General features: G+C 59.5%; 2 protein-coding genes and 1 non-coding gene across 9 annotated transcripts; 2 read left to right on the forward strand and 1 right to left on the reverse strand.

Moving 5' to 3' along the window:
- The first annotated feature begins 684 nt into the window (after positions 1-684).
- On the forward strand, positions 685-756 carry TRNAQ-UUG (transfer RNA glutamine (anticodon UUG)). Its single transcript has one exon. It is a non-coding gene; the product is annotated as a tRNA-Gln (tRNA).
- Positions 757-8,309: 7,553 nt separating this feature from the next.
- On the forward strand, positions 8,310-14,491 carry ABI3 (ABI family member 3). The gene is made up of 8 exons (XM_067312109.1): positions 8,310-8,604; positions 10,569-10,736; positions 11,459-11,635; positions 12,600-12,682; positions 13,207-13,302; positions 13,602-13,900; positions 14,004-14,132; positions 14,281-14,491. Exons 1-8 carry the CDS (start codon positions 8,488-8,490, stop codon positions 14,442-14,444), a joined length of 1,233 nt encoding a protein of 410 aa, XP_067168210.1. The 5' UTR covers positions 8,310-8,487; the 3' UTR covers positions 14,445-14,491.
- Positions 14,492-15,072: 581 nt separating this feature from the next.
- On the reverse strand, positions 15,073-24,900 carry PHOSPHO1 (phosphoethanolamine/phosphocholine phosphatase 1). 7 transcript variants are annotated; one of them, XR_010886486.1, is made up of 4 exons: positions 21,740-22,133; positions 18,399-18,514; positions 16,609-17,426; positions 15,073-16,186 (listed from the first exon to the last, which is right to left on the reverse strand). XR_010886486.1 is itself a non-coding variant. In XM_067312103.1 (4 exons), exons 3-4 carry the CDS (start codon positions 18,441-18,443, stop codon positions 16,665-16,667), a joined length of 807 nt encoding a protein of 268 aa, XP_067168204.1. In that variant the 5' UTR covers positions 18,444-18,514; positions 21,740-21,842; positions 24,742-24,900; the 3' UTR covers positions 15,073-16,664. The 7 variants fall into 7 exon arrangements, 6 of the variants coding, with proteins under 6 accessions (XP_067168204.1, XP_013811993.1, XP_013811997.1 ...); XM_067312103.1 differs by adding an exon at positions 24,742-24,900 and having other exon boundaries at positions 15,073-17,426; positions 21,740-21,842; XM_013956539.2 differs by adding an exon at positions 24,028-24,133 and having other exon boundaries at positions 15,073-17,426; positions 21,740-21,842.
- Positions 24,901-25,462: the final 562 nt, after the last annotated feature.

Genomic DNA, 25,462 nt, shown 5'->3' on the forward strand with positions numbered 1-25,462 from the left:
CCTGGTGCTGCCGCAGGGGGGTCTCCCAGGGGTGCAGGCTGGCAGCGGGGGGATGAGGAGGGAGGAATTGCTGTCGGTGCCCCTGGTTTAAAGTAAAAGAAATGGAGACGTTGCATGAGGCGCGATGGGCTCTGGTTTTTGACGCCAGCCTGATTCACCCAGAATTTTGCAAGGGAGAGAGACACGCACTGATGCTGCAGGAGCTGTGCTGGACACCAGGGTTTACCTGCAAAATTTGCAGTCAGTGGAAGGTTTGAGGATTTAACGGTCCTGCCGAGCCTCACGTGAAGGCACCTCGAAGCGCATGGAGCCGGGGCAGAGAGGAGCCGTACGCGGCAGCCGGCTGCTCGTCTCCACGGGCCCGGCAGAGCAGGCGCACGGCCGCATCCTCCCGGCACCATCTGGGAAGGACGAATTCCCCGCCGAGGGCTCGAAGCCAAGGCAGCAACATCCTTCGGGGAGCGGAGTGGCGGCTGGTCCCTGGTGGCCCTGGAGCGGCGCTGAGGGAGCAGGGTGGCTTGGCGGGCTCCATCCCCGCTGCCGTTGCCACCAGAAGCAGGTCTGGCCCGATGCAGGGCCCCGCCGCTGCCGGTGGCCGGGGGAGGCCAGGCCGGGCCGGGGACAGCGGGCACGAGGTCGCGGCGATAACGCTGAGGGGTGCCGCGGCAGCAGCTTTAACACAGTGGTCCCATGGTGTAATGGTTAGCACTCTGGACTTTGAATCCAGCGATCCGAGTTCAAATCTCGGTGGGACCTCCCGGAATTTTTGCCCTCAATGTCCCACTCTCGCGGCGGAAGGCGACCGGGAATCGGCGCGGGGGCGGCGGGACCGGGTCCCTGCCCCCCCCCGCTCACTCCCGGCACCCAACAGCCGCAAGCGCCCGCCGAGCTCCATTTTGTGTGGGGGCGCCGGCTCTTCCCTGCGCATGCGCGCAGCCGGCGGGCGGGCTGAGAGGACGCAACGAGCCCTTCCATCTCCTTGCGCTGATTGGGTGAGGCGGGGAACACGGCCGCTTTCCTGCGCTGCTATTGGCTGGGGAGAGCGTCCCCTCCCACCCCCCGCAGTTGTTACACTGTAACAGCGCTACACTGTACATTGCTACATTGTAGCAGCGCTGCAACATAACCGCGCTACATTGTAGCAGCGCTGCGTTGCCGCGTCGCTGCCGGGGGCGGCCCCGCTCGCAGCCGGTTCCCTCCCGGCCGCGGCTCCCGCTTTGCGCTGCCCCCGGCCCTGCTCTGCTCCGCAGCCTGCAGTCCTTAATTAGGAGCTTAATTAACGCGGGAGGCAGCAGCGTTCGGCGGTTCGAGGCCAGGCGGGAGGCGGGGTGAGCCGGGTCTGTGCAATGCAGGTGTGGCGTAGCGGGGGGTTCGCCTCTGGCTGCGCAGTCGCTGTAATATTCTAATGTATGATATTATTCTAATATATAATCTTACTGCTGTAATAACTCGGTGGCTGGTTTCGGTGTGGGGGTGCACAGGGCTGGAGCATCGGCCCTTTCCCCACCTGCCTCCCCTCGGTGGGGTGCAGAAGAGCAGCATTTTCGGGGGGTTCCCTGCTGGCCTAGGAGACAACCAGGAGTGACTTTTGTCAAGCAGACGCTGCGCTGGCTGCACGCAGGGATGGGGGAAGAAGCCATCTGAAATAGGGTTCGTGCAGCTGTGATGCGTTTCCATCGTGTCTCCCTGCTGCAGGTGCAGGTTGCTCTGACTCGCTGTGTGTGCGAGGAAGGGCCTCAAGCAGCACCGCTGGCAGGTGGGGATGGGCCCTGGGTGGAGCCTCTGCCTGTCTCCCGTGGATAGGTGTTTGCCTGCCCAAGGAAGGGGCTGGGAGACACTTGCCATGCCTTTGCCGGTGGCCTGACCGGGAAGGCACCCGGCAGCAGTGTCACAGCCCCCGGCGCAGCGGTGAAGAGGGTCCCGGGGGGGGGGGGAGCGGTGTGCCCCCAAACCGGGGTTGAGGACAAGGAAAAGGCTGGTTGGGGGGTCCCTGGCGAGGATCTGCTCTGCAACAGTGTGTTTCTGGGGTTTGGGGGACAAGCAGCAGTCACTCGCTTAAGCTGCTTTTGAACGGCTGGTGGCGTTTTGGCTTTTCGGGCAGGTGGTAAATACACTCGAAAGCCCAAACGCCTGTTGGCCAGAACAGCCCCAGAAACCCAAATCCCTTTAGGAGAGCTTAGCTCGCTCTGACGCAGGTTTCAAGGAGTTTAGCTTTGATTAATGGGTCAGTCTTCTCCGAGCACAAGAAACCCCGGGTATATTTGATTTATCTTCCTCTCAGATTAGAGGTGGAGCTGAACCACCAAGCTCTAATTTGGCAGTCAAGCAAGCTGGATTTTCCATATGGGAAAGGGTGACAGCTCTGGCTAAAACGGGAGGATGCTATCCATTGGAGGCTCACTGGTAAGTGTGAAGGCAGCTGGAATAAGGAGCCATGAGAAATTCGCCTGGTGGTTTTTAACCTTGCTCTGCGAGCACCGTGCTCAGCGCGGGGACGGCAGCGAAGGGCCTTTCCCAGCGGGGAGGGCCGGGGGGGAAGCGCAGTTAATCCTGCCGCTGGCCAAGCTCCTGTCGGCTCGGCTGGAGCCTCGCAGCGGGAGAGCTTGCCCGCGGTGTTTCCCGGGGCTCGTGTTAGCGGAGCCGCGCCGTCTGCTCCTAGCTGTGTGGCACTTGGCAAACTCGCCCCTTGCTGCCACAAGGAAGACAGAGGCTGGGTTCAAAATGCTCCCTGAGTGGATTTATTTAGCACCTGCAAGAGAAAGAACAAAACTTTTTTTTTTTTTTTTTTTTTTGGTGCTAATTACGTACAAGGCACCAAACTGGAGGTGCTGGCTGCAAGGGAATTGCGGGAACTGTCCACCCCCTCTGGAGCCATGGCGGGGGAAAATCTCTGCACGGTGCCCAGCTCTAGCAGGGGAACGGGGCAGCTTTGGGGCATCCTTGAGCCTGAACCCGGAGGCTGCTGCAGGTCTCCCCTGCTCCACGGCTTCTCCAAGGGCCTGGGCCATGCGGGACTGCACCACCAATTGAAGCAGGCTCCAAATGAGATCAAAAGCAACCCGCTCATGAACGCCATGTTTAAGCTAGCCCCAGCCCCATCTTGATGGTGCTCAGAGCTGCCGCAGTCACAGCCGGGACCCGTCAGCCTTGGGCTCACGTTCCCACGGCTGCTGGGGTTTTCCCGCGGAGGAAGCAAGACTGAGAGGTGGAAGTGAGAGTTTTGAATATGAAACTTGAAGCCTTGCTGCCTCCTGTGCCCTCCCGCCAGCACCATGTGGCTGCTGTCCCCTGGCTGTGCCCCAACTCTAGCTGTGACATGGGCATCGCGGGGGCCAGCCCATCCTGCAAACCCCTCGCTCGGGGTGCTGCCAGCTCTGGGTGCTCTGCCCTCCCCTGCACGCCTTGGAGGGGGTGGCCCTGCCCTAAGGGAACGGTTGTTTTGGGGGTGATGTGCATGATGCAGAATGAGCTGTGGCCTTTGTGGTGGACAGGATGGGTCTCAAACACCATCACTCTTCCCAAGTGATGGCAGCAGGCAGCCTGGTTCACCCCCCGGGACGATATGCAGGGCCTGGGGCATTTTCCAACCTAGAAGCAGCACTCTGGGGAAGCAATGCTCTCCTCCGGCAAGTGGGAGAGGGGCTGGGAAAAGTCTAGGATCAGAGGCACACCAGCCCTGCGGTTTCATTAAAGCCTGGTTTGGCTGCTGGCTGCTAAAACTGCAGAAGTTTCCCTTGCAGGAAACGAAATTGCAATCAGCCGTGAGAGCACAGAAGCACACTGGCTGCTCAACCTCATCTCCGGCGTCTGTGGGTTTTGTTTTATTTTTATTTTTTCACTTTCTTTTTTTCTTTTGCCATCCTTTAGCTGTGCTAGTTTCGGGTCTGGGCTCCCCTCCCCAGTGCAGGGTCAGACTACGGGGAAAGCAGGTTTCCTACAGTCCTGGCTTGGTGGCGGGAAGGGCCCCGTGCCGGGCAGCGGCGGGGTCAGCTTATCGTGCAGCCACCCTTCTCCTTGAAGGGGTTCTTGTCCTCAGGGATGCCTTTCAGCAGTGGGTCCTCTCCCACCATGGACTCGATGTATTCCTTGATCTCTTTGCCAGTCTTGGAGATCTGTCGAGGAAGGAGAAGCTCTCCATAGGTTACAGGAACAAGATGTCGCTGCAGAACTGCAACCTGACTCGTGGGCCCAGCAGATCCCCGTTCATGCAACGGGCTGGAGCAGAACTGCTGCCCGTCCTCGTGCCTGTCCCCCCCCAGCACGGGCTGTGGGGTGCCCCCAAGAGCATCCCTGGGGATCCCCATGAGCATCCATCCTGGTGGCCCTGGTGCAAGCAGATCGTTCTTACAGGATTGCCCATATTGAACTATTTCCCAGCTTCTCTGAAGAGCTCAGTCGTGCCAAACTCTTTAGTTTTCAAACCCACAGCCCTGCATGTGCTGAGCTCTTCCAGGAGGTGATGCACAGCTGGGTGCTGCCTGCCTCTGCTGCTAAATGAAGACGTGGGTGCTGGGGGCCAGACTGCTCTGGCCCCACTCTTTCCTTCTAACCTTTCTGGAGTTGCTGGGCCAGCAAAGAGGCCCTAAGCATGAGAACGATGTCTGCCTTGAGGGGAGAGGTGTGAAAACACATGCTTGTGTCTCTGGGTTGAGTTTTAACATCAGTGGTTGTGTTTTTACCCTGGCAGCATTATCAGGTCAGAAGGTTATGCCAGGGCAAATGGCCCCTTTAAATTTTGGTGGAAATACTCACCATTTGCCTCTCGTTCTTCACCTCCTTTTTCAGCTGATCAAGTTCCATCTTCAGCAGTTCCTTCTCTGTCATATCCTGAGCCATTTTTCCCTGCAGTTATGAAGAAACAGCCTGTTATTAGCTTCCAGATGCAGCTTCTCCTGCAGCACATGAGGACTATCGGTTTGGCCCCTAACCATATTACAAACTCTAACGTCTCACTCTCATGGCGAGAAATGAGTTGATGCTATAAAAGAGGGAGGGTGCACTTTTCAAAACACTTGTTGTAATGTCTGCCATAATGGGAGGGTTTTGTTGTTTTTAATAGATGCATCCAGCAACAGATGCAATTTGATAGTTTCTGAGGATCTAGCTCAGCTTCTGAATTGGTCTTTGGCTGTCACAGAGGTGGTTTCTCGAAGGTGTCCAGGTCCCCGTGCCATTCGGGGTGGCCAGGCACTCCCATCGCCAGCTGAGCACTGGGAAATCAGGGCTGTTGGAGCAGCAGCCTCTTAGGATGACCCAGATGGGATTGCTCCAAATTGCCCTGCTTCTCCGAAAAGAGGAGAGCACCCAAACTGCACACCAGAGCTTCCTGCTCTCTGCGTCCTGTGCTTGGGCAGGAGCATCTTGGGGAAAGTCACTTGGTCAGTTTTCTAAGAAATTAAGGGGTTTTATTCCTCTCTGTGCCTTGCCTGCAGATGTCCCAGGGGATTTCACCACCAGCAATGAATCCTGCCTGGGGCTCCCCGCGAAGGAAGGAAACCTCTTCCCCTTCTGCTGAACCGGCAGCAGCGACCGCCCCAGCTGCCTTCTCGAGGTGGACAGCAGAGCCACGCCATGGACCCAGGCACCCGGCCCATTTCCCCCGCTTTGCGCTCATCAGGATCTGGCCCCGGTCGTGCCGCTCAGCTTGGACCAAGGAGCGGGGTGCTGCCTTCTGCAATGGTCTGTCTGTGCAAGCCCAAATCGCGCTAACTAAATCTCTTCTGCTTTTCTACTTTGGGGAGGTAATGGGGGAGGGGGCAGGTTCTTGCATTTGCCATTTAATAGGTAACCTTCAAGGGTGTTAAAAGGAGACAGCAGTGGAAGAGCCCAGAGTCCCTCCAATAGCTCGTAGCAACCAAATAGGTGTGTTGATCACCCCTGACATTTATAAGAAACAAATGTACTTCAGGAAGTCAATAAATAAAAGCATATCACAGACAGTCGACTAGGAGAAAGACTTTATAACTAAAGCAGAGTTTGGAAAAGGATAGGAGCCTTCAGGGTAAGCGCTACCATGCACTATGTCCCTGCATCGCTGTTAGGTGTTTGCACGCAGAGGCATTGCTTGGTGCTGGAGATGGCTTTTGGGGCAGCGCGGGCTGGAAAAGCCCAGCTCGCTCTTTGCAAAGACCCTGCCTAAGGGTTAGGCGAGGTCCCCGAGACAGCTGGCCTGTGCAGGGAAAGAAGCAGTTCTGTACCAAAAGTTAAAGCAGGGTTTGAAAGCCTGGCTGCAATCTTTTAAATAACAATGCAATTGCGGTGCCTTGGCCCTGCTTTGGAAGGTATCAAGCCTGCGTTCCCCTGCCTGGCTGGTTTTCTCTGGCCGCTGCCCCACTCGTGGTGCATGCCCCCGTGCTGCGTGTGCCCACTGCTACTCTCCCCATCGATGCTTTCAGGGTACAGCAGCACCAGGAGACACTTAGGGAAGAGGCAACAGGGAGCCAAAAGCTGCCACAGCAGAGCTACCAGCTCATGGAGAAGGTGACTCCTGAGCCAAGCTGGAGGCACCAGCAATGTCCTTTCTGCTTGGAGGAAGCAAAGTCACTTACCTACAGGGACAAGGGTCTCCCCCTCTCCGATGAGGAGGTGTTTAGGGATACATGTGCACTGGCTGCTGAGATGCTGGCCTCCAGGTGCTTGCTCCCCTGCTTCAGGCTTGAAGACTCCTTGAGGTCTCCAAGCCGGTACCGGGGAGCAGATGTCTTTGCTCCCTAAGCTGATAATGGACTCAGGTGAATAAGCTGCTCAGGTGTCGAGCATTAGCCTCAAAGCCCGGGGTAATGGGTGCTGGGGGGGGTGGTGAGGATGGGTGGGGAGGGCAGGGGTGCAGAAATGCTTTGTGGAGATGTTGAGCACTGGTGGCTGGTTGCTGGGGGAGCCGGGAAGCCCCCAAGCCCTCCACCTTGGGGGCCAAGTGTGGCCAGTCCTGTGGGTCAGGAGCGGAGGGAGCATCTCCTGCAGGAATGGGAGCAGGTTTTTGGGGAGAAGAGAGGAGCGGAGCTGGTTTCGGGGCTGGGGGGTGCAGGAAAAGGTGTTCCCAGCTGCTCAGGGAGCTGCGGGGAGGGGACCTCCTGGGGCTGGGGGCCACACAGAGGGACCCTGGGGAGCTTCAGGCTTGGGAACATCACTGCAGCGTCCTCGAGTCTGGCACAGGCTGAGCCCGAGGCTGCCCAGGAGGGGGATGGTGGAGCAGCTTGTTGCAAAGCTCAAGGGCCAAATTGCCTGTGTCCCCGACCGGGCACTGCCATGAGACTGGATTGGCCCAGACGTGTCCTTAATGCTGCCCCTGAGCCCGGGCGCCTGTGCGAGGCCCCTTCCCATGTGTGGGGCTGAGCAGCCTCAGGCTCCCACCTCCCGCTGCTGCCCAAGGTCTAAGGAACGAGCTCGGTGCTGGAGGAAGTTCATCATTTCCCCGGCGTTGCGCTCGCACGCGAGCAGGGCAGCAGGTTGAGCTGCAGGCGGCCGGGGGGACTTCCAGGCACCGCGACCTTCCGCAGGCGCTGCCAGGCACCAGGGTGTTTCCCGCACCCAGCGCCCCGGCACCTGAGTCCCCCCCGCAGCCGGAGCCAGGAGCCACCTTCCCTGGTGCCCTCGGGGCAGAGCAGTGACTGTAGCTCAACCGCCTGCGCCCAGCTTTCCTGGAGAACAACACCGAGACCTTTCGCAAAGCCAAAGTGGCAGAAAGAGGAGGATGCCGAGAAACTCAGGAGTCACCATCCACCGGCTGAGCCACAGGAACGTCTCATGTGCTTCCCCCCAGCATCGCCCATGTCCACAGGGAGGTAAAGCTCCATTCCCAACCACTGGAACGACGCGCTGCCCCGAGCCTCCATGGGGCCGGGTGGGAGCTGGTTGGAGACGTTTGCTGCAAACACCCGTCTGTGCCCCGAGCCCAGCGAGGCGGCAGGAGCGGGGCAGGGAATCGCCCTTTCGGGTGCTCTCGGGGACCAGGGCAGCCCAGCACCCATCGGTGGCAGCTTGGTGCAGCTCAGGGTGGGATGATGGATGCCGGGGACGGATTCGCGTCGGATCAGCCAAGTCCCACACAGGCCTCTGGAAGGGCTGCATTTGGGCCGGCATCCAGCGGTTCGGGGGCTCCTGAGCTTTCGGGCGCTCCCCACCCTGCCGCCACCGGTCGTGCCGTGGGAGCGCATGACTCACATCCTTCAGCATGCTGCTCCTGGAGCGCTTCCCCGCCGCAAGCGTGCGTCCGTGAGCCTGCGGCGAACGAGACGGGGGGAAACAACTGCTCACGCTCCCGGCGATTCACCGCCTTTCCGTAGCACCGGCTCACGGGCGTGGTGACCTCCGGGAGCCGTGATGTGAAGGGCACCGGAGCGGGTGCCCAGGAAGGGCCGGGCACCGCCGAGGCATCTCTCCACCCCACGGGCGCCGCGGCGTGCGCGAGCCCCTGCGTCAGCGCGCCGGCGAGCTTCAAAACCGCGGCGCGGCGGAGAGGGAAGTGGGAGCCGAGCGGCGGCCGGCACCATGGCGGAGCTGCAGCAGCTGCAGCAGGACACCATCCCCGCGGCCCGGCAGGTCCTGCGCGACAACCACAGCAACCTCTGCAAAGTCGCCGACTACTGCGAGAGCAACTACCTGCAGGTGCGCGGGGCGGGAGGGCGGCTCGGAGGGGGCGCCGGGAAGCCCAGGTGAGAAGCTGGTCCTGGCGCGGAGGTGGCTCCACGATGGCAAATAGCTGGTGCCACCCTCGGAGAGGGGCGCTGGGTCTCCCCGTTGGCTTCCTGCCAAGCGCCGGTTGCCATTGGGAACCGTCCCCTTGTGCCTCGGTTTCCCCTCTTGCCTTGTCGGCTTGAGACAGCGGCTTTTCTGCTCAGCTCTCGTCTGTGCTCTTGGGGTTGGGATGGGGGAGGAAGGTGAGGATGAAGATATCTTGGCCTCAAAGGGGTTTCAGTGCCCCCTGGGAAGCCCTTGGAGAGGACCGCGGACGCGGACCCCCCTCATGCGGCAGCAGTGATCCGGCCTCATTGGCCCCGGGCTTTCCCTGGGTCACCCAGGTCAGCCGGGCGAACGTGCAAAACAAGCACAACGCTCTTCAGCCCTCCTTCCCTCCTCCTCCTCCTCCTCCCTGCCCCGGCCTTCCCCTGCCGCCTCCGACCTGCAGAGGAAGGGGTGGGTGGGGGTTTTTGGGATGAAACGGGAGGGAAAAGGGCTGTTTGGCCCTGTTTGCCGGGGAGGGCTGGTTACCTGGCGGTTCCCTGGGTGCTTCCCCCATCCCTCCTCCTCGGCGGTGGTGCTCCGAAGGCGCGTGCCGGCCCGCCAGAGCAGAGATGCTGCCACGTGCCAAGGTCACGCGAGGGGTTGGTGGCGGTCAGGATCCGAGCCCAACCCAGCTGGCTCTGGGATGGACGTGCCCGTGCCCCTCCGGCAGGCGTCTGGGCTGCAAAGCCCTGGTGCTGCCAGAGCTGCCGGGCAAAGAGCTGCACCGCATCCAGCTGGATGCAAAGAGCGAGTTTAAATATGTCGAGCAAATTAGTTGGAGCTGGCGGCCGGCCGGGACTGGCGGGGTTAACCCCCCTCCCCGTGCGATGAGTGCAGCGAACTCAGGCGGCGTGCCAGGGCGGCAGCTCCCGGTGTCTCCCTGGTCCTGCTCAGCTCCTTCCCAACGTTTCCCTGGCCCGTCCGGCCAAGGAGACGGCGGCACACGAGGACGCGCTTCGGCTCTTGGTGTGCCCATCTCTGCCGTTGGGCAAAACATGGGGAGCAGCTTCCACCCCGCATTAGGTACCCAAACGCCTTGGAGGAGCTGGGCCTTGGGTAGAGCCCAAAGCTCAGGGGGTTTGGCTGGTTTTTCCCCCCCAATTCCAGCAGCTGTGGATGCACCACAAAGCAGAGGGTCCCCTGCTGTTTCCCTCTGTCCCTGATGTCCATTTGGCCTTTGGCCGCAGGGATGGTGCCGTCCTGGCGCTTGCAGCCCTGGGGGTAGCAGCTTCGCTGCATCTCCAGCCATCACTGGCTGCAGTGGGCTCCAGCCGGAGCCGAGCGGCGCCGGTGGTCAGAGTCAGTGACCTGCTTCCGTCCCGCTGGCCGAGGCGGGGGAAGTCTGATGCATTCAGAAAGCAGAAGGAAATATTTTTAGTACCATGTGAGTACAGCTAAAAAGTGGTGGCCAGAGAGAAACCGCACTGTGGTGTCGCACTGCATCATCCCGAGCTCCCCTGCCATCCAGGAACCGCGGGTGGCAGGAGACCCGGCAGGCATCCCTATGGAAAATGGGCCTTCAGAGGGGCCTGAGAAGGGCAGCGGGTTGGTGCCACCTCTCCCTGCAGTGTCTGGGGCTCCTCTTGCTCCTGGCCGTGCGGCTGCGGCAGGGAGTCTCCGAGCCCGGGGCCAGCCCCAGCTGTGGGCTCAGCTGCGAGTGCCCGGTGGGCTCCCCTCCCTCTGTACTGGCAAGGGGACATCACCACCTTGCCACCTCGGCAGCACGAAAGCAACCGGGTTTTGTGGAGCTTGTGGGGACCGACCCAAAGCTTCCCCTGTCTGCCCAGCTGGGTTGACGTTGGCCAACGGGTTGGTTCTTCTTACCAGGATGTATTTTTGTCTCCCAGGCAAGTGACAAGAGGAAGGCGCTGGAGGAGACCATGGCCTACAGCACCCAGTCCTTGGCCAGCGTGACTTATCAGATCAGCAACCTGGCCACCAGTTTCCTCAAGATGCTGGACCTCCAGGCGGCTGAGCTCCGGAAGGTGGAGGCCAACGTCAGCTGCGTAGCCCAGGCGGGTCCATCTTAGCTCCTTGCTTAGACTGGTGCCTTCTCGTGTTGAGTCCTCATTGCCTTGGGGTTGGATTCCTGGGCCTTGAAAAGGGGACGATCTCTAGGAAAGGGGTCTGTGAAGCCCAGTAGAGGTGGAGAGGACTGTGCAAGCAGTCCCGGGAAGTCCAGCCCTGCAGGAACGGCCCCACCACTGCAATGGGGTCCCCGCCAGCTCAGGGATGTTGGCTCAGTCACCCAGGCGTCCTGTCGCCCGGGGCCCAGCCTCATCCTCCCAGAGCCGTGGCCACCAGCACAGCGCCCCGCGGCTGCCTGCCCTCTTCCTGTTACTTGAAAGTTGCCTGGAGACTTTCCTGTTGAAAGGATCCCGAGCTACTGCTCCGGAAGCAGCAAGAAAACGGATTAAAGGCAGCTGAGGCATGCGTGCCTCTGTGCCTGCTGCTCCGTGACCTTCTCCGGCCCATTGGCCGTGTCTGCTCGAGGAAGGGCCAGCGCTGCCACGGGGGGGACGTGGTGGCGTAACCCACCCAGGCGCGATATCGCGGGCCTGCAGCTGGGCGGGCAAGCGCGGGCGCAAGTCTGAATATGAAGCTGTTTCCCTGGGACCGTCCTTCCCTGCCACCCGTTGGTTTGCAGGGCGATGGGGACGTGGCGGGGGCTGGAAGGGGTGGTGAGACCTGGAGGTGGCCCCAGGAGGGCTGCGGGCGACAGTGCCGGTCTCTGCAGATGGTCGACATGCACAAGGAGAAGGTGTGCCGCCGCGAGATCGGCTCCTTGACCGTCGGCAGGCAATTCCCCCCGCACCAGAAGATCATTGCTCCCGCGAACCCGCCCAGCCTGGAGCCCTACTACAGGAAACCCCTCAACTTCAGCGTCCTGGACGACGTCGGGCACGGCATAAAGGTCAGGCCGGTGATGGGGGCAGCGCGGGGACGGGTCCCAGCTGGGGGCAGGTGGCCTCTTCCAGTTTCCACATGTCCCACGGCTGGATGTCACGGCTGCCACCCACCTGCCGCCCTGCTCATGGGAGATCAGGGGAGCTCGGATGAGCTTTGTGCGAGCCCCAGCTCACCTGGGGCTAGGCTGGTGGGCACGTGGGTGAGCACAGGGCTTGGAGAGCCTCAAACACCTCCTCGATGGAGGCATGGGGTCCACCCACACCCCACATCCAGCCCTCCTCTCCAAAAGGAGCAGCACCCAGGGGTGCTGGGGCTCAGCAGGGCTCGAGGGGAGACCCAAGGGGCACTGATGGCCCCAGCGTGGAGGGGGACATGGTCCCAGGGAGCAGGAGAGGCCATGCTGCGGCGGGGGGAAACTGAGGCACGCAGCCCCAGTGCAGCCTGGCTGAGAGCAGCAGGGACCAGAGCCGGGAGCTGAGCTCCGAGCCCGGCTGGCTGCTCGCACCGACCATCTTGGCCGCGGTGGAAGTTTCCCAGCGGCTGACACCCTCGTGAGCCGCCTGTGCAGCCCGTGGTGACCTCGCAGCAGCTCTGCAGGCGCGGGGCAACCTCAGAGCGAAACCGCCCGCGCGGGGCCCGAGGGGAAGCTGCCGCGCCGCGGCCGCCGTTCCCACGGTGGCGGCTGCGCTCGGCAGCCGGCTCGCCGCCGTGCCGATGGCTGCTTCCGCCCCGCGCTCCCCGCGGCGGCCTCTCGCAGCGCCTCGGCAAAGCGCTCCGCAGCACCCGGCACCCTCCCGGGGCTGCGGGCGAGCGGGCGAGCGGTGCAGGTCCGCGGGCGAGCTCAGCCTCTGCTTTGCTTGGGGGAATCGCAGCCCTCCAGGGAGCCTCGGTGCAATGAGTTTGTCAGTCGGCTGCCGGCCGGGCCTTACTCATTGCTTTTCTCTCTCGCTATCCCCCCGTGCCTGCAGGACCGCAGCACCCAGCTGTCCCGCACGGGCACCCTGTCTCGGAAGGGGATCAAGTCGTCCGTGCCGGCCGCGGGCACCCTGGGGTGAGGCCGCGGTGCCGAGATGGGGTTGGGGGCAGCTTGGCCTTTCAGCGCTGGCCGCGGGTTCGTCGTGGCCGTGGGGGCCAACGCGATGCTGGGTGCTCTCGGCCCCCCGCGCCCGTGAAACGAGGCTGTCGGGGAGCACCCGGTCCCAGTGGGAGCCCGTTTCCAGGTGGGATCTGCCCCGGACTCAGCCGTGGGCCCGGCTTTGCCCTTCCCGGCACCCCGGCAGGGAGGCACCGGCTCGCCGGGGTGGCAGCAGTAGCGTTTACCTGCACGTGGGCTGTTTCTAGTCCCCAAATTTGCATTTCTGCTAAGCAGGGGCAGGTTTTTCCCCTGGTTTTCTCCTCGGTTGGGGCCCCCCCGGGTGCGCTGTGCCCTGCCAACCCCAAACTGCTACTAACCAAACGGGCACTGGGGGCAGGGAAGGAGAGCCAGCCCCCCCCCCCCAACCCCGAGGGGCTCGCGGCCCCTTGCCTCCGCCGGGGTCCCATCCTGCCCCCCCCCAGCAGCTGCTCTGCCCGCAGGAGGGGCCCGCGCATCCCGGAGCCCATCCAGCCGCCCGTGGTCCCCGAGGGAAAACTGTCCGCAGCCTCCTCTACCTCCTCGCTGGCGTCAGTCAGGTACCGGCGTGGGCCCCGGGGGGGGTGGGATTGGGCACGAGGTGACCCCCCCCCCTGCTTGAGGGGCAGTTTAGTGTCCCGGATGGGGAAACTGAGGCACGGAGCAAGGCAGTGGCTTGCCCAGGGTTTCCAAGCCAGCGCTCCGTGCTGTCCCTGCAGCAGGGCTGGCTCCCCCCCCGTCCTGGGCCGGGGCAGGTGGCTGTGGCCAACGGGGTGTCACAGCCAGGCTGCCCCGTGCGCTGTGACGGGTGCTGGCCTGGCACCCTGCCGTGACAGCCGCTCCGCTCCCCCCCCCGCAGCTCGAGCGGAGCCCCCGGCCCGGCGGGTGACGGTGTCCCTGCACCGCTGCCGCTCCCGTCCCCACCTGTGCCACCTGCCCCAGCCCTGGCCACCGTCCTGCCGCCACCGCCGCCGCTGCCCGGTGACCTGCCGCCGCCAGAGGACCTGCCACCGCCGCCGCCGGGGGACCTGGATCTGCTGCCACCAGGGGACCTGCCACCACCACCGCCGGGGGAACTGGACCTGCTGCCACCAGGGGACCTGCCACCACCACCACTGGGGGACCTGGACCTGCCCCCTGCGTCCCTCCTGCCCCCTGGTGAGGGCTGCGCGCACCGGCGGGGGACGTGGGGACTCGCGGGTGGCCTCTGCTTGCACCCGGAGCCCTTCACCCCGTGCTGATCTCTGCGGGTGCTTTGCAGCCCCTGACGACTTCAACGCCCCGCCGTCGCCGCCAGCTTTGCCCGAATTTGATGATTTAGCGCCACCGCCACCACCACCGGCGGCCTCAGAGGAGCCTCCCTGGGTGCCAGGCAGCTACCTGGAGAAAGGTACCGACCGTCTGTCTGTCTGTGTGGCTGTCTGGGGCACAGGGCTGCGCCAGCTCGGCTCCTGGCCGGGCGCCGCGTCCCCTTTGGCCGGGGCGGCCCGGCCCGGCGGTGCTGAGCGCCCCGCGCGCCCCTCTCTGCCTCCCCGCAGTGGTGACCCTGTACCCCTACGCGCGGCAGAAGGCCAACGAGCTCTCCTTCGAGGCGGGCGCCCTCATCTACGTCACGCGGCGCTACTCGGACGGCTGGTGCGAGGGCGTCATGGACGAGCAAGCGGGTTTCTTCCCCGGCAACTACGTCGAGCCCTTCTGCTGAGCGCCCGCCCTGGCCCCCCGTGCTGGTGGCCCGGGGCTGGGTGCTGGTGGCCCGGGGCTGGGTGCTGGTGGCCCGGGGCTGGCGCTGGGGGGGCCCGGCTTGAGCTCCCCGCAGCAGGGAGGGCTCCGCTTTGCTTTGAGCGCTCGCTGCTTTAATTCCGGCTTTGCAGAGCCGGCGTTTCGCTCGCCCCCCTCGTCTCGGCCGCCCTCTGCAGCGCTGCGGCAGGGGGGTCCCCCGGGCGCCCCCTCCCCGACCCTTCTCCCCCTCCAAACTTGCCCTTAGCCCTTCTCCCGCCTCGTTTTCTTTTTCCGATGGGGCCAGCAGTCGCTGCTGCTGCCCTGTTTGCCACCTCGCTGCCTGCAGCCGGGCTGGCACCCACGGGACCGCTGGGGGGTAGCGAGCTCTGCACCCCCTTGGGCTGCGCCTGCTGGGATGCGGCAGCCGGTCCCACCGCGCTCGGCAGTGAGAGCAGGGGAGCAGGGAGCGGCGGAGGAGCTCGTCCGCCCGGCGCAGGCCCCCGCACCGCACCGCAGCAAGAACAGCACCGGGCACGGTCCGTGCAGACAGCCATTTCACACCCAGGTTTATGTCCTGGATACAAACAACTTGTGTATCTCTTTTTTATATATATATATATATATATATATACATATATATGTATTTTTTTAATTCCATGGCTTTAAGTTCCACACAGTTGAACAGGGTCCAGAGGAGGAAGAACAAAGATTGGGGGGGGGGGAGGAAATAAAGGAGGAAAAACTCAGGGCTGCTTTGGTTATTTTCTTACTTCTCAGATTTGCTGTCAGGGTTTCTACACTTTGGAGTTGTTACAAGCCGCCCTCAGGGGCCCTTAAGGCTGTGGATAAATCCGGGAAAAGCCAACACGAGAGCAGCAAATCCTGTAGCTACCCCCTGCCGAGTGCAATTAAAAGGGGCAATTAATACTGCAAAGGCCCAGGAAAGGGGAGCAGGGCTGAGAGGGTTTCATCCTCCAGCGACCCGGTGCCAGGAGAAGCGCTAAGCACCACAACTCCCGCTCCAGCTGCCGGGAGTTTCGGCACCTCTCGACCAGGCCAGGAGGTAAATCCCCCCCCCGGGTGTAACAGGGATGTCGGGATACAACACAGCAAGACCCGCGGTGCCCAAGTGGGGAACGTGGCACTGCAGCTCTGGAAGTTGCGGCCCCGCTCGGAGCCAGTGCTGCAAATGGCGCAAGGCAAGGAATGAAGCTCTCTGCTTCGGAGCCGTGGGAGAAGCTTTGCCCTGGAAGTGAAACCAGCAGGTCAAAGTGGAAGCCAAAGGTAGGTTGTGTCCTCCTCAGTGACGCGCATCCATGCTGGGATGCGTTGAACGTGAACATGGCCTTGGCAATGGGCAGAGGGGAACGGGACCTACAGGAAGTTTTCCAAGGGCAACAAGGGTACCACCTTTCCGAAAGGGTTCCTGTTATTCCCTTCACATTTTTTCAGAGAACAAAGTCTTTAGAGACAATTAAATCCATTGCATCCTCCTATGCCCCCGGCCTGAATCAAGCGCAGAGCTCACATCGTCCTCCCGTGAAGCTCACCAAATGAAGGGTGAAACGCCAGGTGAGACCCTCCTGAAGCGGGGTGCAACATGCAAGCCAGAGGGGCCAACATCAGCGGAAGCTTCCTGGATTAAGTTTCCAGTGGCCTCTTGAAGAGACAAGGAGCTTTTGGAGAATCAGGTTCAAGGCAACAGTAAGCAGATCCTGGCTTGGCCTGTAGGGATCAGAGGGAGGAGAGAGGCCATAAGGGAGCTAAGGGAGGAGTAAGCAATGGAGGAGATGCAAGGTGCTGGGGGGGGGGGGGGGGGGTCAAGGCAAAAGGAAACATGTGCATGGCCCAGCCCACAGGAGAGCTGGGTTCTGGTTTTAAGAATTGCTCTTGTGAAGTCTAAAGGGGGGGGGGGGGAAAATTAGTGTTGCCAAACACCCACGCTTGAGTAGATGTCCTAGCTGCATAGAGGAGACTTCATCTCATTATCAAGGGTAAGGAGAAGTGGGGCCTAGAGAAAGTGCTTTAGAGTAACTGGGAAAAAGGGAGGCTGGCTGAGAGAAAGGGGAAGAAGGCAAGGGAAGGAACCCAGGAATCGGAGTCTGAGCGAGAAGCAGTGCCAGATGAGTGCGAGGTAGGGGACCTACCCCTGAACTTCCCTTTCCCAGCTGCTTATAGTAAGCAAGTCTCTTTTCAGCCATCCTCAACATTTTTTCTTGAGGACTTCCTGGAGATAGTGGGCAACTTCTGTAGCCGAATCCCAGGCTACGACAGTGGCCTGGAAGGCTCCGGGTTGCTTCTTCTCCATCTCTTGGGCCATCTGGTGCATGGGGTAGCCCTTCCGTGGGAAAGCAACATCACTTGAAGTCAAAGTCACAGAAGGGCAGAAGTCATTGGCACCGTCACCAATGTAAAAGACCCTCTCGAACTCCACTTCCTCCTGGGCTCTCTCGCCTAGGTACTCTGTTAGGATTTTACGTTTGCACATGTTGGCCGGGCAGTCAAGGCACTTGTGACTGTGATAGGGCCCCAAGGTAAAGTAACCCCTCTTGTCAAAGCCAGACGGGTTGCTGAAGATTTTGCGGAAGAGGGAGTAGGCACCAGCTGCCCTCAGAGTGCATTCGATGCCAAACATGTTGGCATCGGAGATGAGGATGATCTCAAACATCTCGTGGTTCTTGGAGAGGAACTGGAAGAGCTCTGGCATGCCAGGGGACAGGGGGATTTTCTCATAGACAGTCTTGAAGTCCCCCATCTTAACTCCCTGGTCCCCCATGTAGGCCAAGACGCGCTGCATGTATTCGTTGTAGAAGCCGTCGCGGAAGGTTTGGCGGATATGTTCTGGAAGCTCTTGCCCTGGTGCGGCCCTGATGATCGAGTCATCGCTGTTCTCGTTGATAATGGTCTCATCGAAGTCGAAGATGAGGAGGTATTTTGGAGGCCGAGGGCTGGCCATACCAACACCCTGCAAGTTGAAAGAATAAGGCCCATCAGTTATTTCAGGACACTTCAGCCCCAGGCACAGGTAGGGCAGCAAACACAACAAGAGCAAGAGGCTGTCAACTCTGCCAAGCAATGCTACTTAGATAAATTACCACCGTCTGTCTGTCCCCATTTATCTTTTTAGCCTAGCTGTGGGGGGGGGGAGAGGTTAATCCATTCCTGATGTACCTCGGCCCCGCCCATAAGACGTTTATCCTTCCTATAAAGAGATCATTTTGTCATTGCTAATCCCGTTGCTGCAGCCAAGAGAGTCACTCTGCCAAGCGACCGCTGTACCTGTCCTCGCAAGCGAAGCGAGGGCTGCGCGACCTTAAGGTGCGGTTTCGCGCTGGAAGGGTCCTCGTGGCAGTTTGCTCCCCCCACCCCGGCTCCTGTCTCCGTGTTCAGCACACTGGCGAAAAGCGATTTGTGCCTGTGTCTCTGCAAACCCCCTTGCTGCAAGCTCTACAGGCCTCCCACCTCGAGGACAAGCTCAGGCTTCCCACCAGAGGCATCACCCAAGGAAAAGACTTTGCAGCTCAATTTTTGCTCCATCACCTTGGCGTAATTTCCCTCTGGGCCAGGCTCCCAGCAGGATGCACGGACACAAGCCGGGGAGCCAATATCCGCAGAACTGTCCCAGGAGGGACGTTCAGGGTTTTTAGCTGTGTACTGCAGACTCCCGAGAGGAGGAGCGACAGCAGAAGAGCCCCAACCCAGCTTCCCAGGGCTGAGCTGGTCTCTTTGGGCTGAGAGCGGAAAGTAGCAGCCCAGATCCTGCATGCGCCTTCGCCGCGCGCCCAGCTCTGCGCCCAGGAGTGCCTGCTCGTTCCCCGCAGCTCTCGCGGGCGCCCTAAGAGATTTGCAGGATCAGGGCCTTATTTCTGCTTCCTAAAGCTGAGAAGAGACATCCGTGCTCAAAGAGGGCAAAAGAGGAGTTGAGAAGTGCACTAACCTTAAACAGGCATGGCAGCCCAACACCCTCACAGCACCTTTTCATTTTAACATCACTCTCCACACACCGCTTTCCTGAAGTTACTGTTTAAGGCTCTCTCTGGGGTGGTCTCATCACTGCAAACCACAAGGGTAATTTTGGTTAATCACGGTGTTCCCCCTGCTCCCACCTCAGGGTACTGCATCAAAAAATCACAACCATCAGCCCAGTTTCGAACACGCAGCTCCTGCTCTCCTCCCGCGGAGGGGACACGCTGCCTTTTTAAGTCCTCGACGTCCAAGCTCGTGACCTTTTGTACCAGGAATCGAAGAATTAAAGTTATAGAGAGCAGGGGGAGGGGGCAGAGACTGTTTAACGCTTCTGATCCCTCTTAACTCCTCCGAACGCCCAGCGTTTGCTGAGCGAGAATGAACCTGCAGGATTGCTCTGGAATGAACCCCTGCAACAGATGCCCTCCTCCAAAAATTGCCCTGATTTTGTTCCAGTATAATTAGTGTGTTTTTTTTTTTTTTTTTAAACGGAGTAATTATTCTGGCAAGAAAACCATGGCACGGGCAGCTTCAGGGAAGGAGATGTGCCAGGCAGGCACCCTGGCGCAGAGGCAGCGCACAGATTTCTCCTGAATTTTTGCCGACCTCTTGTGGTCCATAGTGATAAAAACAGAGCGATGGAGAAAGCTCCTCGAAATACCAGCCTCACAGCTCAGCCCTGCTAGAAACTCAGGCGGACATTTAGCAGGAGGAATAATACAGTGGGACACGTGAAATTTTAACTTGGAGTCGCTGATCTGGAGAAACTGGGACCTCAGCTTAGGTGGGGCTAAGAGGATTTCAATGATTTTTTTGGTCATCATCATCACAACAGAAGCATCTTCCATCTGCAGATGATTTGTTTTGGATTTGTCTCATTTTAAACCAGCAACAAACTATTTTGGCCACAAACAGTTCCAGAATCTGCTAAAAATAATAAAACACAACTGCAATTCAAGAATACTGCAATGCAAAAGGAAGCGGCCACTCAAAATGAAATCCCCCCCATTGAAACATTGTAAAAGTGACTTTTTGTGGAACCTTCCAAACAGACAGGATTTACTTCTTTGTAAAAGTATCCATCAAAAACAATGTTTATTTGCAGACATTTTTTGAAACCACATAACGCTACACCCAGCTTGGAAGTAAAATTAGCCACCTTGCTTTTCAGATCCAAACCAAGAGAAATGGAAAAAAAAATTACAATTACTCTTTCATGTTTCTTTTTTTTCACTATATTCTAAGGAGGTGTCCGTGGTGAAAAAGGAGGCATTAATGATACCATCGCACAAGCACAACGAAAGAGCACTGAGCAGCTGGACAAACCCCCCCAGGGAACAGCAGTTACGGGCCTGTATAAGAGATGCCGTGGCTAGGGAAGCAAATCTCTCTTCTGAAAAAGCTTTCCTGGGCCTAATATTTTTTTTTTTGCACCTTGCAAAACAGAAAAGGCTAACGGAAGGGATCTCAAACTCCTGAGCATGGGCACATTAGGTCAAACACAGACATCCAGAGCAATCTTTTTTCCTCTTAAGTCTCTTTAGCACTTTTCTTCTGAAGTTCCCAAAACACCTCGCACATAGTCACCTTTCATGAATTAAAGTTTTGTTACATATATAAAGAACTGACCTATGAGTTGGAGAAAAGTCGTTTCAGTTCATTTTTAGCTCTGCGTCCTTCAAGAGATGAACAGCACGAGGTCTGAAACAGCCCTTAACCACCCAGATCACGTGTGAAGCCCTTTGCAGGCTCTTCACTTGCTTCCCACCTCCCAGACCTCACTCTGGTCTCAAGGAAGCACCTTTGCCATCTGTCCCTCCATCGGGGACAATTCCAGCTGCTCCTGAGCCGGACAAGCTGGAATCTCGGCTCTCGGCGTTGCACGGCCGATGCTCCAGGAACGTCTATCCGTTGTTCTGCAGAGCCTCGGATGAGCCCTCGGCTTTCAGCCAAGGGGCTGAATCGCAGCTTGCCTGCGATACAGGCGCCTCCGGAGCGCCCGCAGCCAGGGTCAGATACGCAATCTGGCCGGCTCGAAAACGAAACGTTTGGGGCAGACGAAACATCCCACTCTTTGCTCTAGTTAGATACCTTGCATCTCCGGACCCAGCAGTTCGGGAGCACAGGTCAGCGCTGAGGGGAACAGGACAGTGATCACGGGGGGAGAGTGAGGCCATCCTCCTGGTTTTGGTGGCATTTCTAAGGAAAATGCTATTCTGTGAAATCAGCCTCGTGCTTGTTGCTGCCTTTTACTGGCAGAAGATCCAAGTTTCCCTTCCACACTTCAACCAAGATGCCTACTGCGCTCCAGCCCGAGCTCAGCCATCCCCAGCACCGCCGTTAACTGCATCTACACTTGCACCTCTTAGATATGAAGGAGAAATAAAACCTAAGTCAGTGGTATTTAGCGAATAAAGGTTTGGGATGGGACTTCTTACTACTGGCCTTCAGGGTGACACTGGGCAAGTCACCTCCTTTCCCTACACGCTGTTTTTTCCCAATGATACTGAAAAGCGAGATACCAGAATTAGGAGTTATTCTACTAAAGCAGTGCTCTTCCTCTAAAGACAAACAGGCTAAACCGCGGTTCCAACACAGCTCCGAAAACCCAGACTGCTGCTGCAGCAGCCCGAGGTCTGGTCCCAGCCACGTCAAACCCCGAGCAGGATGATCAGAGGGGAGATGAAATATTTAGCAAGTCTCTCAGCCCTGATTCACCCATTAAATACAGCCCTGAGCACCCGGGGCCAGCTCTCATCGACAGCCTTCCTGCAGAGAAGATCCTGTCCTTAGCACGGATGCTGTTTCGTCCTTCTTTCGCCCCGGACTCGGTCCCCAGGCCGTTCTGGCCGGAGAGCAAGCGGCCAAGTGGCAGTAACAGCTGCTTCTTGCAACGCATCCAAACCACCGCCGTGGGCCACACGAACCGGGAAGCATCCGAAAAATGAAAGCAAAGCCCATTTTGTCTTCCCAAGGCGCCGTTTCCGAGCAAATCCGTTATGCAATTAGTATCGCAACCTTTAGCCGGCCGGCACCGAGCGCTCTCCTCCCCGGCGGGCCATGGAGGCGCAGAGGATTCGGGGGACGGGCAAAGAGCAGGATGCAACCCAGGGCCGAGGTGGGGACAGGCTTGCCCGAGTTGACCTCGGCCTCGCCTGCCCCCGTGTGACACCAGCCCGGGCTGGCACGAGCGCGGCCAAGAGTTTTTTTTGTTTTTTTAATCCAGCAATGAATTTCAACCTTGTGGCTCGGCGAAGAACCGAGTCTCGTTCGCGCTCCCACCAGAGCTATTTATACGTGGAGATGACTCACCTAACGGCTGCTTCCCGGCAGAACGTCCTTCCACCTTCTGTAAAAAAGGGAGTCCCTCCAAAATAAAATAAAAGTGGCCGTACTTCCTAACATTATTCAAAGCCTGAATATTGAAACAGAAAATAAAACAGAGATTTGCTCATTAATCGCATAAAACACAAAGGCTCAAACAACTTGAACTGAGGATGAGGGGCAAAACACCCGGCAGAAGCGGTGAGCTGCTTGTCTCACCGAGAGATAATAATTTTACAGGGTAGAAGTGGTTTATCCCCCAAATCTTGGTGTTTTCGTCCCCTCAAGCAGGACCTCTAGGCATCCTAGAGGATTTTCCTGCCTTGAGGAGGTGCTGGGAGGAAAGGCTGCATCCCAGCAATGCTGCCCGCCCCGATTTATCGCTGCAGATCGGTTATCGCTGGGCGTTCGGAGGGACTGGCCGCTGCTGCGTGATTCTTGCCGATTTAGGGCTTAATCCCGTAGCGAGTTCAGCGCGTGCCTGGCCGTATTCAGGGCAGCACCCGGTTTATTCACGCACCCTCCTGGCAGGATTGGGCCCTACGTTCGCAGCCGTCACAGGGAACAGGCGTTTCCCCGCCATCGGCAGCTCCTTTTGGCCGCTTAACACACCGCGTCTCCCGCGGGCTGGCACCAGCCCCGCAGCTCCCGGCTCGCCCTGGGAGCCCAGGGCTCCCGCTGGCACCAGCCGGAGCTTTTCTGGGCTGCTCGGGGATTGCGGGGAGGAAAATTAAAGTCGTGTCAACCCCGCGCTCGCTTCCCAGCCCCGAGCGGCTCTGCTCCGGCAAGGAATGCAAAGCTCCCATTTTTGACGTTTTTAAACTCAACAAACCACTTTATGTTTCTGGTGCTCACAACACACCCGTTTTTACTCAAAACCCAACCATGAACCTTTGGCAAACTTGTCGCTTCACCCCTGAGAATAGCATTAAAAGAAAAACTGAGGGTAGATTCCTGTTGCCCCCAAAGCAAACTAGGAGAAAAAATCCCTCTCTGCCCAGTGTCACACACATCAGCATCATTAGGTATCATTAATATCATTAGACAATTTTGCTGCTCCTGGAATAGAAAAAGATCTGCTTACGTCCCGCATTTTTACATAGCTACCGAAGCAGAAGCTGATAAGCAAATTTAAAACAAATAAAATAACACCGGAGTTTGGAGCAGGGGATGCTGACACGGACCTGGGCTTCAGGCTCCAGAACGACCCGAACGCAGCCAGCGCACGGGGGTCCCCATCCCCGTCCCTGCGGTGGCTCGCGGAGGCCTCGCTCTCCCCGCCGGCCCCGGGTGCTCCTCGCTCCTGCACAGCCCGGGTGACGCTTCCCAGCGGCCTCCGGGATCCGAGCGTCCGTGAGAGCTGCGGATCCCGCCGAACGCTTCCTCCTGAACTCCTTCAGCAGGAGCCCAACAGAAGCGATGGGAAACCTGCTGCTCCTGGGACAAAACTAACTTTCCCGGGGCCGTTTTGGGACGAGGCACCGCGACCGCGACTCCCCGCGAGCAGCTTCCTCCTGGCAGAGACCTGTCCCACCCCGCACCGAGATTTGCTGACGTTATAACTGCTCCAGGTCAGCTTAGGTTATAAAGATGTCTCCTTTTTTTTATTGCTGTTTATTTTTTTTCCTGTCTGACGGGAAGGGAAACGCAGCGTTACGAAGACCAAGGGCTCTTGCAACAGACATCAGGGCAGGGAGACTCAACGTCTTCTCGCTCCGCTTTGCGACCCACCTCATACAGGTTGTTTGGCCCCCAAAGTGCTGCAACCGGAGCGTTGTAGGTGCCTGAAGGCATTTTATCAAACGGGTTCCATTTTAAGCAGGTATTCCTTGCCCTTCAGGGCTGCGGTTCCTGCAGGCTACCTTAAAAGCCATTTTTGCTCGTTGTACTTCGAGCTCCCGTTCCCTGTTTTCCCACTGCGAATCTTTGCGTGTGCATGCATGCGTTTTGTTTTATGGGACTGATCTTAATTTGTAGCGTGGATTCAGCCTCTAAATTTAGCATTCGCTGTTGATCTTTCTCTTAAGGATCTGGTACAGTTTGAAATGTCTGTTACAGACCCAAAAAAAAAAAAAAAAGGAAAAAAAAATCAGGCCAGATGGCAGCTGGTTTGTGGGAGTCCCACAGCATGACTGACCCAGAAACCCCCCCGAGGAACAAATACGGCAGATAGGTGCACGGGAAGGAAACTGAAGCCTTAAAATCCGTAATGCTTCTCTCTACCTAGATCCCGTATTTTGTATTATATAGTACTTAATCTACCGGGAGCAACTAACCGGGGAGACGAGCTGTCACAACACTATGTTTGAGGTATCTCAAGAGTATCTTTGTTCCTCTCCTTATCCCAGGCTGAGACCTGGGAGAGGTTTTGTTTGGTGAAACGTTTCTCACCTGGGATAAGGGAAAGCAAGGAGAAGCACGAGCAGGAGGTGGGCAGGGATGCTGCCAGGGTTTTTCCTCCGGACCGGGATGGGTGGGAGGAAGGGCAGCGATGCCAGCGGTACATCCAGAGCGCAAGAGCCAAGACGGGGGTGATGGGGAAGGAGAAAGCGGATCCACCGGAGGAGCCCTTGGCTCTTGGCCAGGGATGCAGGATTCGCAGGCGGCTCGGCCGCCCGGCTGCCAGCTGTGACACATCCCCAAACTTTTCTTCCAATATCGACTTCTGGATCCTTGCCCAAGGGCCTCCGTTCCCGCTGCGGTGCCAGCCCACCCCGGACCCGTCGGTACCGGCACCGCGGGCTGCGTGGATGCATCCCAGGACCGCCTCGCCGGTGCTGGCACCGTCCCCGGTACCGGTACCGCCAGCTGCGGGCGAATCGCCCGGGTATATTTAATTAAGGGTGGTGCCGGTGCCGCCTCCGGCCCGCTGGCACCGACAGCATCTCCCTGCTGCGCCGCATCCCGGTGCTGCCACCGGCACCGTCGCCCCCCGCGCGCTGCCCCGCGACGCTCCCGGTACCGGCACCAGCTGTCCGGCGCGGACTCACGCGTGGCAGGTCCTCGAGGCGCCTGGACGGGTCGGGACCTCCCGGTACCGGCTCACGGGTGGCCGGTCCTCGAGGTGCCTGCGCGGGTCGGGACCTCGCGGTACCGGTACCAGCTGCCCGGTGCAGGGCCACGCGCGGTCGGTGCTCGCAGACCCCTTCCCGGGCCGGGACCTGCCGGTTCCAGCCCCGCCGGGTCAAGCTCACCGGGCCGGTGCCGCCCGGTGCCGGTGGCTGAGCGGGCAGCCGGGCGCCTCGGCCGTGAATGGGGGCAGGCTGGGGCCGGTGCCGCCCCTCCAGGGGCGCTGCCGCCGGGCCGAGCCGGGCTCGGGGGCTGGAGGTGGGGCGGGCGCCCGCCGCCGCCGCTCGCCGCTGCCGGGGGCTCCCGCGAGCGCGGCCCCTTTAAAGCGGCGGAAGCGGCGCTGCTACATGGGACAACCGCAGTCCCCGCACGTCACCGGCCGCGCAGCCAATGGGCGGCCGCGCCGCCGCGCATCAAAGGGGCCGGCGGACCGCAGCGGCCGGCGCGCCCCGCCCACCTCCCGGCGGGGGGGGGGGGGGGAGACCGGTCCCGGGGGGGGGGGCACCGGCCCCAGGGACCCCCCCGGCCCCGGGGTCCCTCCCCGGAGCCAAGGCAGCAGAACTAAAACAAGCCACAATAAGCAACCAACGCCGCCCCCTCCACTTTGCTCCCCCCCCGCTTTTTTTTTTTTTTTCCTCCCAG

Source organism: Apteryx mantelli, chromosome 28 (genome assembly GCF_036417845.1).
Source record: "Apteryx mantelli isolate bAptMan1 chromosome 28, bAptMan1.hap1, whole genome shotgun sequence".
Taxonomy (NCBI): domain Eukaryota; kingdom Metazoa; phylum Chordata; class Aves; order Apterygiformes; family Apterygidae; genus Apteryx; species Apteryx mantelli.